Source organism: Microcaecilia unicolor, chromosome 4 (genome assembly GCF_901765095.1).
Source record: "Microcaecilia unicolor chromosome 4, aMicUni1.1, whole genome shotgun sequence".
NCBI classification, from domain to species: domain Eukaryota; kingdom Metazoa; phylum Chordata; class Amphibia; order Gymnophiona; family Siphonopidae; genus Microcaecilia; species Microcaecilia unicolor.
In genome coordinates this window covers 355516793-355529107 of record NC_044034.1, presented here as the reverse complement: position 1 = coordinate 355529107, position 12315 = coordinate 355516793, and the positions used below count along the sequence as shown (strand labels likewise).

General features: G+C 46.4%; 1 protein-coding gene across 2 annotated transcripts in view; it reads right to left on the bottom strand.

Moving 5' to 3' along the window:
* The window catches only part of MAP7D2 (MAP7 domain containing 2), a 183424-nt gene that overhangs the window by 77248 nt on the left and 93861 nt on the right, over positions 1–12315 (bottom strand). For both annotated transcript variants that reach the window (XM_030202264.1, XM_030202265.1), the window contains exon 4: positions 4388–4487. In XM_030202264.1, coding sequence (XP_030058124.1) covers positions 4388–4487 — 100 coding nt within the window. The remainder of the gene's footprint in view (positions 1–4387; positions 4488–12315) is intronic.

Genomic DNA, 12315 nt, shown 5'->3' with positions numbered 1-12315 from the left:
CAACAGATTTTGGGTGGGCCTAGGCAAGAATTGGGTGGGCACATAGAGGGGCATAATCGAACGAAAACGTCTATCTCCATGGGCGTTTATCTCCGAGAACGGGTCCGTGAAGGGGCGGACCGAACCGTATTTTCGAAAAAAATAAACGTCCCATGTTTTATTCGACAATTTGTGAGCTGGGCGTTTTTGTTTTTCAGTGATAATAGAAAATGAAAGCGCCCAGCTCAAAAACGAATAAATCCAAGGCATTTGTTCGTGGGAGGGGCCAGGATTCGTAGTGCACTGGTCCCCCTCACATACCAGGACCCCAACCGGGCACCCTAGGGGGCACTTTTACAAAAACAAAAAAAAAGGTAAAAGAGCTCCCAGGAGCATAGCACCCTTCCCTTGTGTGTTGAGCCCCCCAAATCCCCCTCAAAACCCACTGCCCACAAGTCTACACCATTACTATAGCCCTAAGGGGTGAAGGGGGGCACCTACATGTGGGTACAGTGGGTTTGGGGGGGGGGGGTTGGACGACTAAGCATTAAGCAGCACAATTGTAACAGGTAGGGGGGGGGATGGGCCTGGGTCCACCTGCCTGAAGTCCACTGCACCCCCTAACAACTGCTCCAGGGACCTGCATACTGCTGCCAGGGAGGTGGGTATGACATTTGAGGGTGAAAATAAAAAGTTGTGAAACATCATTTTTTGTGGTGGGAGGGGGTTAGTGACCACTGGGGGAGTCAGGGGAGGTCATCCCCGATTCCCTCTGGTGGTAATCTGGTCATTTAGGGCACTTTTTGGGGCCTTATTCGTGGAAAAAACAGGGTCCAGGAAAAGTGCCCTAAATTCTAGCTACAAACGCATACTTTTTTTCCATTATCGGCGAAAGGCGCCCATCTCTCCTCGGCCGATAACCACGCCCCAGTTCCACCTTCGCCACGCCTCCGACACGCCCCCGTCAACTTTGGACGCTTCCGCGATGGAGTGCAGTTGAAAACGTCCAAAATCAGCTTTCCATTATACCGATTTATTCGTTTTTGTGAGATAAACGTCTATCTCCCGATTTGGGTCGAAATCTAGGCGTTTTTCTCTTTCAATTACAAGGTGGCAAGTGTCGTAGAGAGTAGCATTTTTGTTACCATCAGGGGAAAATCTTCAGCTGGTGGAGCTTGGGATTCCCACCAGTTACCACTAAACATGTGCTACTGTTGGGTGGGCCTGAGCCATAAATGGGTGGGCCCTGGCCCACCCAAGCCCACCTGTGGCTACGCCACTGGCTTGAACCCAGAACCGAGTCAGGACTAGCAGGGTTATATTTTGGCTAATGAGGTCTTAGCCAGCGTTCACGGTGCTTCTGTAGCTGCTCCTCAACCACTGAAGCTCTTAAACGCTTCTAGACACAGTGCTTTTCTCACTTTAGGAATTATGTTAGCAGTACTTGTGCTCCTGTCTCACAAGCCAAAAAGAATCACTGTAGACTTTCCCTGCTTAAGGGTTTTTTGTTTATTAATTTATTTTAAAATCCTGCAGTCTGGCACAAGTTCTGTAGTTCAGTCCCACAGGCCAGAAGCACAAACGCTTCTGAGCTATCGGTTTTCTTCCTGAATCTCAACAATCAGCTTTTATTTTTTTTTCTCTCTCTCTCTCTCTAAAACACTCAAGAGTCTGCTGTTTCCCACGGGAGTCTCCACAGTCATTTGCAGCGCTGGCTGCTTCTTCCTGAAGCTTACCAGGCAGCAACTCCATAGCTTTGCCTCTCTCATTCACACACAGATCCTCATCAGACTGTTCCCCGACTTCTTCGAGCATCAATTCTGCTATCTTAAAAGTATATTTAGGCTAGGGTTACCATATTTTGTCCCCCCAAAAGAAGGACACATGCCCCGCCCCACCACACCCCCCTTTCACGCCCTCGCTCTGCCCCCTGTCACATTTTCCCCTCCCCCCTGTCACACACCCTGTGCCCCCCCCCCCTCCCCTTACTACAGCTCCCTCTGCCCTGCATGCATCCTTCCTGTTGGTGATCTTGGCGCTGATTCAAAATGGCCGCCGAGAGTTGAAGTCTCGCGAGGTCACTTCAACTCTCGGTGGTCATTTTGAATCGGCGCCGAGATCACCAACAGGAAGGATGCATGCAGGGCAGCGCTCCGGGCAGGAAAGAGGGGGCTCTTTCCTGCCCCGAAGGCGGAAGAGGTCACTAGACCACCAGGGCAGTAGTAACTAAGGGGAGGGGAGGCTAGCGATCTGCCCCCGTTTGTCCAGAAATCCGGACAAACAGGCAGATTGGCAAAACCCGCCCGGTTGCCCGGACATGTCCTCAAAAAGAGGACATGTCCGGGTAAATCTGGACATATGGGGAACACTCAGCTCTCACAGTTTTCCTCTCTGAAGGTTTCCTCCCAGCTGCCAAACTGAGCCATTTAGAATCTTACCCCAGCTAGTTAGCATTCTATGGAATGAAGCGCGAGCCCCTCCCAACCAGCTCTCCTTCCTAACTCCTTCCATATTTGCACCCCATGTACCTTGCCACTGGTCAAATAAATATAATCAATCATTTTAATTTTTTTTTTTTAGCTTGGACACATATTTAAGATGCAGGAAACAGACATCAATGTATGGTAGTTAAGCCGCACCCAGTGCATCCCAGGATGCACTGGGCAGGGCACCGCCCTTTTGAGGTGGCACCCGGCAGGAGGAGGGAAGGAGTCCTAGTTTCTCCTGCTTTCTTCAAGGAGGGAGGGGGACACTGCTAGACCAATAGGGATAGCCTTCCAAAGGGGGGGGGGGGGTCAGTGTCCTGGTTAAGGGTCCCACTAGACCACCAGGATTTTATGTATTTTTAGGGGGAGAGGGTTATATGTTGGGGGGGTTACATATTTGGGGTCCACCAGACCTCTAGGCCCTTATGTATTGTGGGGGCACAGGGATGGAGTGGGTCTGGGGTCCACCAGGGCTTTTGACAGATCTAAGATAAAAGTCTGGACCTATCAAACCTCTTTTGTGGGAGGATTGTGCATGGGTATACTCTTGAGCGCATGCCTATGCACAAACCTTCTCCACAACGCTCCAAAAACTCCCTCATGATCAACACTACCTGCACTTAAGTCCGCAAGTCATTAGCGTTGGTCATTAGGGAGTTCATTCTCCCTGCTGTTCAGAGACTTGGGTTGATTCCCTTAAGATCTGGCCCTGTGACTCATCAACCAGATCAGCATACAAGGACAGTCCCTTATTTAAAAAAAGGAATCTCATTGCCAGCACTAGTATTCAGATGGAAATATTCTCACACAGGGAAACAAAATCCCAAATTAACATAACAGAAAAGCTGTGTCCTGGTACACTCACAAAATATAGGAATGAGGTATGCAAGTCACAGAGCAGGGAGCCAGTCAGAAAGCATTCTTTGTGCAAAGGCATGCAGCAGGCTACAGCAAAATTATAATTAGCAAAAAATGAAATAAAAGAGAGCTTTCAGCCACGCCCCAGTGAAGCACTGGGCTGAAATAAAGGAAGGTGTGGTCTACAGCATAGAGTTTCAGATGGATGTAAAGAACACAAAAGACACCATGGGACTGTGATTTTCAGATATACCATTGCAGGCATCCGTGGCAGCTGCAGTGCCGGAGGTCACGGGGGCAGGAGGGTGGGTGCTGGCAGCTAAATCTAGTAGAGGGGATGGGGGATTTTCTGATTCACCTACAGAGCAGAAAATCAGAGCAGACAAAGAGAAGCGATTAACAATCCATCACAGGACTAGGTTTTAGGTGCATAAGCGAGCCATACAAAAAGAAAGATTCTCTTGAAGTTTCTAGAAGAAAATGCATTTAAAAGGCAGGGGAGCTTCCCTGGCTTTGGAGACCTGTAGCCTTGTTCATACACAGCAGCAAAGAGTTAGAGACACACACTATCATTTAACCTGTTCATTCCTGGTGATTAGCAATTGAACCATAGGATAAAGAGCTACAACCACCCTTCCCCCCACACCCACCAACGTCATAGTCTCAAATGAGATCCCTTTATCTGTTCTTCTGACATGCTTAAAGAAACAAAAATGATTATGCAAAAATCGAAACATCAGTTTCAAAGAGAAAATTCAAACAGAATGAAAACCACATGTAGTTAAATGGATGTGTGAATGGGCGGGGGGTGGGGTGGGGGACTCCATAGCTCTTGTAAAGTATTTTACAATAAATATAAAAATGTTGGTTTAAAAGCTAATAATTATGGAGAACTTATGAGGCACTTTTTAAAAATTTTTTTCAAATAAAACAAGCTGACTTGTTGACTTAAGTGTTAAAACCACTTTCTAGTTTCTTACAGAAATGTGAAGACCTGGCTGCTCTGGAGAACAGCCCCCGAGAAGCTGTTCTCTCCCTCCCCGGCTCCAGATGTTGCCACTCACCCTCTCTGCCGGCTGTTCCTCCCCAGGTCCATCTCTTCTGCTTCTGCTCCAGCTGCAGGCTGCGTTCCAAGGACCGGCGCATCAGAGCTCCAAAGCGCTCCTGGGGACGAGGCAGACAGTGACCAGCCCCACACACAAAAAAGAAACACCAATGATAATTAATCAAAGTAGCAATGCCAATCACCTCGGTTTCAGTGCAGAAAATAATCTTAGGACAGAGGGAAAGAAAATAAAACGAATGGGGAGAGCCCAGAGAGCGCAAGGTGTGACCGACAGCAGCTGCAGCATTGCACCACTGGCAGCATCTGGGGGACTGTCCCTGCACAGCGTCCCAAGGGAGATGACTGGTCACTCCAGCTTCTGCTACCCATCTCCTCCTTCCATTCAGAGCAAGAATTAACTCCCTCCTTTCCAGGCTGGCCCACAGGACTCCGCCCCAGACCCAGGAACACCAGGGCTGATGACAGATAATGTCATTTCAACTGAAACTGAACACTGACAAAACACACTGCCCCATCCTCTCATCTCAACACAATAGGTGCAAACCCTAAACACCCCAGACCACACCCTCCCTATCTCAGATAGCCTGAAAATATTCGGCATTACAATCGACCGCAACCTTGCACTTGAGAGCCAAGTCAACTCCACAACAAAGAAAATGTTCCACTCAATGTGGAAACAAACACGTAAAACCTTTCTTCCCGAGGGAAATATTCCGTAACCTAATACAATCAATGGTACTAAGCCATGCAGACTATTGCAATGGAATCTATGCGGGATGTAAAGAACAACTCACAAAGAAACTCCAGACCGCTCAAAACACAGCAGCCAGGCTGATATTTGGTAAAACACGATTTGAAAGTGCCAAACCCTTCCGAGAAAAACTGCATTGGCTCCCAATCAAAGAACGTATTACCTTCAAAATCTGCACCCTGGTCCACAAAATTATCTAAGGCGAAGTCCCAGGCTACATGACAGACTTCATAGATCAACCAACCAGAAACACAACCAGATCATCACGAACATACCTAAACCTCCACTACCCAAACTGGAAAGGACTCAAATACAAAGCAACCTACGCATTCAGCTTCTCCTATATAAGCACACAACTATGGAACTCACTGCCAAAAGCTGTGAAAACAACCTACGACCATCTAAACTTCAGGAAATCACTAAAAACTAACCTGTTCAAAAAGGCATACCCTACCGACCCAACATAAAAGCACACACTCTGCAACACAGCAAAACCAAAGCTCGTAATGGACACTATATAACCTTTCCTCTCTTCAATCCCCATTGTGCCTGAACCTTAATCGACCACAACATCACCATGTATTTGTTTCTCTACCAGACTTGGCGAACGCCTTTACGGTACTATGTGAGCCATATTGAGCCTGCAAATAGGTGGGAAAATGTGGGATACAAATATAACAAATAAATAAATATATCAACCAAAGACACCTTTCAGGTCTGCATGGACCTGAGGAATGTCTATGAAAATCTTCTTAGCATATCTGTGCAAATTATAATTACAACTCAGTACTTTCAGCTCTGTGATATCCTCGTGTCTGATCTTTTATTATAATCTACTTTGATAATGGTTTTTGCAGGGCCTTTCCAGGGCTGTGTGGGCAGTGCGGACACACAGAGCCTGGAGAAGGGTACAAAAATTATTTCTAGATGGAATGTTGTTACTGTTGGAGATTCTAGATGGAATGTTGCTACTATTGAGATTCTGTTGCTACTATTTGAGATTCTACATGGAATGTTAATGTTGCTATTCCACTAGCAACATTCCATGTAGAAGCCTGCCCTTGCAGATCAGCAACGCAGCCGCGCAGGCTTCTGTTTCTGTGAGTCTGACGTCCTGCAGAAACCGAAGCCTGCCCGGCCGCTTTGCTGATCTGCAAGGGCAGGCTTCTACATGGCATGTTGCTAGTGGAGGAGTAGCCGGACTTTGATCCTGGGGAACTGAGTTTGATTCCCACTGCAGCTCCTTGTGACTGTGGGCAAGTCACTTAACCCTCCATTGCCCCTGGTACAAAATAAGTATCTGAATATATGTAAACCGCTTTGAATATAGTTGCAAAAATACCTCAGAAAGGTGGTATATCAAGTCCCAGTTCCCTTTCCCTATTTGAGATTCTACATGGAATGTTGCTACTATTGAGATTCTATTGCTACTATCTGAGATTCTACATGGAATGGTAATGTTGCTATTCCACTAGCAACATTCCATGTAGAAGCCTGCCCTTGCAGATCAGCAACACGGCCGCGCAGGCTTCTGTTTCTGTGAGTCTGACGTCCTGCACGTACGTGCAGGACGTCAGACTCACAGAAACAGAAGCCTGCGTGGCTGCAAGGGCAGGCTTCTACATGGAATGCTGCTAGTGGAGGAGTAGCCTAGTGGTTACTGCAGTGGACTTACATCCTGGGGAACTGAGTTCGATTCCCACTGCAGCTCCTTGTGACTCTGGGCAAGTCACTTAACCCTCCATTGCCCCTGGTACAAAATAAGTACCTGAATATATGTAAACCGCTTTGAATGTAGTTGCAAAAACCTGAGAAAGGCAGTATATCAAGTCCCATTTCCCTTCCCTATTTTAAGAACCACGTGCATACTTTGTCACTCTGCCTGGGCTCCACCTAATCTATGCCGCCAAACACATTCACATGTGAGCCACATAAAAGCACACGTCTTCTTATGACTGTGTGTATGTTTACTGCATAACCCATGGGGTAATTATATAACAGGCCTTTTACATACGTTAAGGAGGTAATTCTCTAAAACAGGAAATAATGTTTACATGACAGTTATGTGCATAATCATTTACAACACTACCACATACCCTGGGATTCTATATTAAGTTGCGTGAGCAAATCCAGTCATATTCTGGATTAGCACAAGCGTGTTAATTAGTTAACAAGCCATCAGCACCAATATTTGCCACTTACGCAATTGACACTAATTGGCATTAATTAGAATTTACACGCAGAACAGTAAGCGTATTCTGTAACACGATGCACATAAATTCTAAGTTGCATAGTTGAAAAGGGGTGTGGCCGTGGACGTAGAATGGGCGGGTCATGAGTATTTCTAAAATCTATGCACGTGGTTATAGAATACACCCCGTCTGTTCCTAATTTAGGCGTCGGCAGCTACACCAAGTTTTACTTGACGTAACTGCGACTAAATTTAATCACACAGATGGGCATTTAGCATATTCTATAAACTGCATGGGTATGCCTAAATTTAGGAATATTTTGCTTCGGTGCTGATTTTTTTAGGCATCATATATATAGAATCTAGTCCATAATGTATTTGCATATATTTGCATATAGACTCAAAAATTATGCCACTATTCCATTAAACACCGTCTTTGACAGCGTGTACATACTGTAAGTATTGTGATACTGGGAAAGACCAAAGGTCCATCAAGCCCAGCATCCTGTTTCCAACAGTGTCCAATCCAATCCAGGTCACAAATACCCGGCAAGATCCCAAAAAAGTACAAAACATTCTGTACTGGTAATCCCAGAAATAGTGGATTCTCCCCAAGTCCATTTAATAATGGTCTATGGACTTTTTCTTTAGGAAGCCGTCCAAACCTAAGCTAACCGCCTTTACCACATACTCTGGCAACGAATTCCAGAGTTTAATTACACGTTGAGTGGAGAAATATTTTCTCCGATTCGTTTTAAATTTACTACATTGTAGCTTAATCACATGCCCCCTAGTCCTAGTATTTTTGGAACAGAAGAGTGTACAAAGGAATGGTGTCTAGGCGGGTTGCAGAGATATGAGTAACTCTGAGAATACTATTTATTTATTTGTTACATTTGTACCCCACATTTTCCCACCTATTTGTAGGTTCAATGTGAGGCGTTAGTTGCTTTCAATGAAAAACATATACAACGTGATATTATTATCAAAGAGGTTCATGTGTTACAGATACATTAGGATAGTCATTGAGAAGAAGAGTTATATATAGTGTTCGTTACGGGATTTGGTTTTGTTGTGTTGCTGGATTCAGGCACTTAAGTTGGGTCACATATTTATTTATTTCCAGCACTTGATATACCACAAGTGATCCATGGAGGCAACTATGTGGTTTACAAACAGCCAGGGGTGGAGACAAAAGGAAAAGAAAGTGAAGCTAGGAAGACGAGCCAAAGGTCTCAATAAACAGATGGGCTTTTTTTTTTTTTGTTACATTTGTACCCCGCGCTTTCCCACTCATGGCAGGCTCAATGCGGCTTACATGGGGCAACTGTCAGCAACAATTTCAACTTTGGGTAGGATGATTCGAGATAGCTGTGTGATGGCAGGGAATTCCACAGGGATGGGCCAAGGTAGCTGAAATTGGGCTCCCGAGAAATAGATAGGTGGAGAGAAGGGACTGCAAGAAGGTTGCCGGTAGAAGAGCGAAGGGAGCGAGAAAGGGTGTAGGCAACAAGGAAGGAATTAAGGTAGGCAGGGAAAGCGAGTCTAAGACAAGACAAAGGAGTTTAAATTTAAGGCTAGCAGAGATAGGGAGCCAGTGCTCAGAGCGGAGGAGGGGGTGGTGTGATTGAAGCAATCGGAATTTAGGTGCACATTTACTCCCACTATTTGGTTGGCATAAATGCTTACGTCTACCCTGTTAACTGGGATTTTATAACGCAGGCTTGTCTAAGCTAAGGCATTTGGGACAGAATCCAGCCCACCAAGTGCTGCTATCCGGCCCGCATCCGGCTGGCTTCAGCTGCGTCAAAACCGCACAACTTTGGCTCTCTTCAAGCTTGAGTTGTGCGGTGCAAGGAGATCAGGAGCTCTAGCAGTTTCATTAGCCCAACCTCAGCTCCTTGTACTGTGTGGTTGAAGCTTGCAGAGAGCCAAAGTTGCAGTGGGGAAGCTGGAGTTGTGCAGTTTTGATGCAGCTGAAGCCAGCTAGATGAGAGATAGACTGGGGCAGAGGTAGATAAGAGAGAAGGGAGGAAGACTAGGGGGGAGGGTACTTGAGAGAGAAAGAAAATGAAAGAAAAAAGAGAAAGAAAAAGAACAAACGAAAAAGAGAAAAAAAAAAAAAAAAAGAGAAAAAAAAGAAAAAGAACGAAAGAGAAAAAAAAGAACAAAAGAAAAAGAGAGAAAAAGAGAAAGAATGAAAGAGAAAGAAAAAGAACGAAAGAAAAAAGAGAAAGAAAACGAACAAATGAAAAAGAGAAAAAAAAAGAAAGAACGAAAGAGAAAAAAAAAGAACAAAAGAAAAAGAGAGAAAGAGAGAAAGAATGAAAGAGAAAAAAAGAACGAAAGAAAGAGAGAGAGAAAAAAAGAAAAAGAACGAAAGAGAAAGAAAAAGACTAGGTGAAGGCAGAGGAAGGGATGATGCACCATTATATGAAAGAGACAGACGACCGGACGAAGAAGGGCAACCTTCAAAAGCTAATCGAGAAATGTATTACGTTATCTATATATATAAAACTCACCCTCAACGTTCTATTTGCACTGACGTCACTGAAGCCAGGTTCGTAAGTTCGAAGCTCTGAAGCCACAGAAAATCACAGTCTGTGGGCCCCGCCCTCGCGTCAAACGTTATGACCTTGAGGGCGGAGCACATTCTCAGCTCCAACGTTGTACTGCACTGTAGCTCTGCTCCGCCCTCGCGTCAAAACACGATGACGTCGAGGGCGGAGCACATGGGGGGGGGGGGCGTGCCAAAAGGGCCAGGGTCACACATTCGCACGGAGGCTGCAGGGGGGCCGGCGACACACGGAGACACAAAGGGACGGAGGGGAGCCTTGCTAGCCCCCGTTTCATTGCGATTTGAAACGGGCCTTCCTTACTAGTGTCCAATAAAAAAGGTATCATCTTATTTTCTTTTCCATGTTTTATTTTGTTTAATTTCTATTGGTAACCTATGACAGAGACAGAAAGAGAAAAAGAAAAAGGGAAAAAGAAAGACTGGGTGAAGGCGGAGGAGAGGATGATGCTCAGGGTTGCCAGATGGGCAGTTTTCCCGCCCAATTGAGCGGTTTTCCGCAACCCGCCACGGGAAACTTTTGCCTGCGGCGGGTTGCGTTTTTTTGGGCTCGTTTTCTTTTTTCTGTGCGGGTTTTGGGTGGTTTTTCGGCCAGCGGGGGGTGGGGCTAATGGCAACAGAGGCGGGGTTTGTGACGTTTTGGGCGGGGCAATGACGGTGGGGGCGGGGCTGATGACGGCGGGGGCGATGACGGAAGGGGCGGGGTTGATGACGGTGGGGGTGGGGGTGATGACGGAAGGGGCGGGGTGATGACGTCGGGGGTGGGGTGTGTGCGGTTTTTGAGCGGTTTTTTGTGGGAATTTTTTTTTTTATATGGCAACCCTGTGCACCATCATATTTTGCCACTATTCAATTAACCATGCAGCAAAATGACGGTACATGTATTGGCTCTCCAAATGTTACACAAAATAAAACATGGCCCCCGATAGAAAAGATTGGACAAGACTGTTAAAAAGGAAAGTAAAGCACTAACATTTTTTTCTAGAATAGCCTCCTACCAGGTGCAGTCTGGGTGCCTAATTATAGGCACAGTTACGGTTTTATCCTTTAAGAGGGCAATTCTGTTACTGGGAGTCTATTCTATAACCACATCTGGGCACCCAGATTCCATCATGGAAAATTAGCATACGCCAGCATTAGCTCCACCTACTAACAAATTACCCACCCGCAGTTATACCACTCATAGACCTGCTATAACCAAATGTCTAAACGCAGCATGGGTGTAGCTTACAGGATTTTTGGGGGTTGTTTTTTTTTGTAAAAGCTGTGCACACAGGTTTTTCATTTATTAAATTTGCTATACCACCTGGCTGTGAGTGATCACAGTGGTTTAGAAAATAAAATCAGGGATAATAGACCAGAAAATGCCAAATAAAAATAAAATTAGACCTATATCATTCACACAAGAATATCAGAACAGAAAGAAGAAAAACAACATTATCATAAGATCAGTGGCGTAGCAAGGGCGGGGCGGTGGGGGCGGTCCACCCCGGGTACATGCTGCTGGGGGGGTGTCGGCTCCGCTGGTTCCCTGCTCCCTCTGCCCCGGAACAATTCCTGTTCCAGGGCAGAAGGAGCAGGGAACCAGCAGAACCGACAGCCGCACGGCCTGCTCCCACCTACCAAGAGGCAAGAATGCACTCCGGGGGGGGAGGGGTCGTGCGCAACAACGAACTGCCCCGGGTGGCAGCCGCCCTTGCTATGCCACTGCATAAGATATCCTATAGTGATCTTCTTCCCTCAGAAAATCGGGTAAACCAAATGCTTTTTTGACACACGTTTCCAATGACCTTTTACACGTTTTCAAGGATTCCTCCAGATGGATTTCAGTGGGAAGCAGATTCCAAAGGGTAGGAGCACTTTCATTAAGGGTCATGGGCAGAGGCGTAGCCAGACCTCAGATTTTGGATGGGCCACTGGGCAAACTGGGTGGGGACATGTAGTCTCTATATCCCCCTCGGCACCAGCAAAAAACATTAATACCTAAGCTGGTGGGGATCCCCAAGCTCCACCCGCAGCAGTGGTTCTCCAGAGGCAAGTACAGCTCCCACTCTTTCTCCAGCTGCACAAAAGCTAAGCTTGCGCGGCAGGGGGAGGCCAGCACGACAGCAGTGCATACACAGTGCCACCGGCTGGAGCAAGCAGGAGAGGGAGCTATTCTTGCCTCTGGAGGACCTCCGCAGCTGGTGGATCTTAGGGTTCCCCACCAGCTATAACAAGGGCACTAGAATTTTGGGTGGACCCAAGTCCAAAGTGGGTGGGCCCAGGCCCACCCGGGCCCACCCATGGCTACGCCACTGGGTCATGGATTTGATATACTGCCTTCCTGTGGTTAAAACTCAAAGCAGTTTACACATTATGGGACCTTTTACTAAGGCTGGTTTAGGTGCGTGTTTTAGATGCGCACAA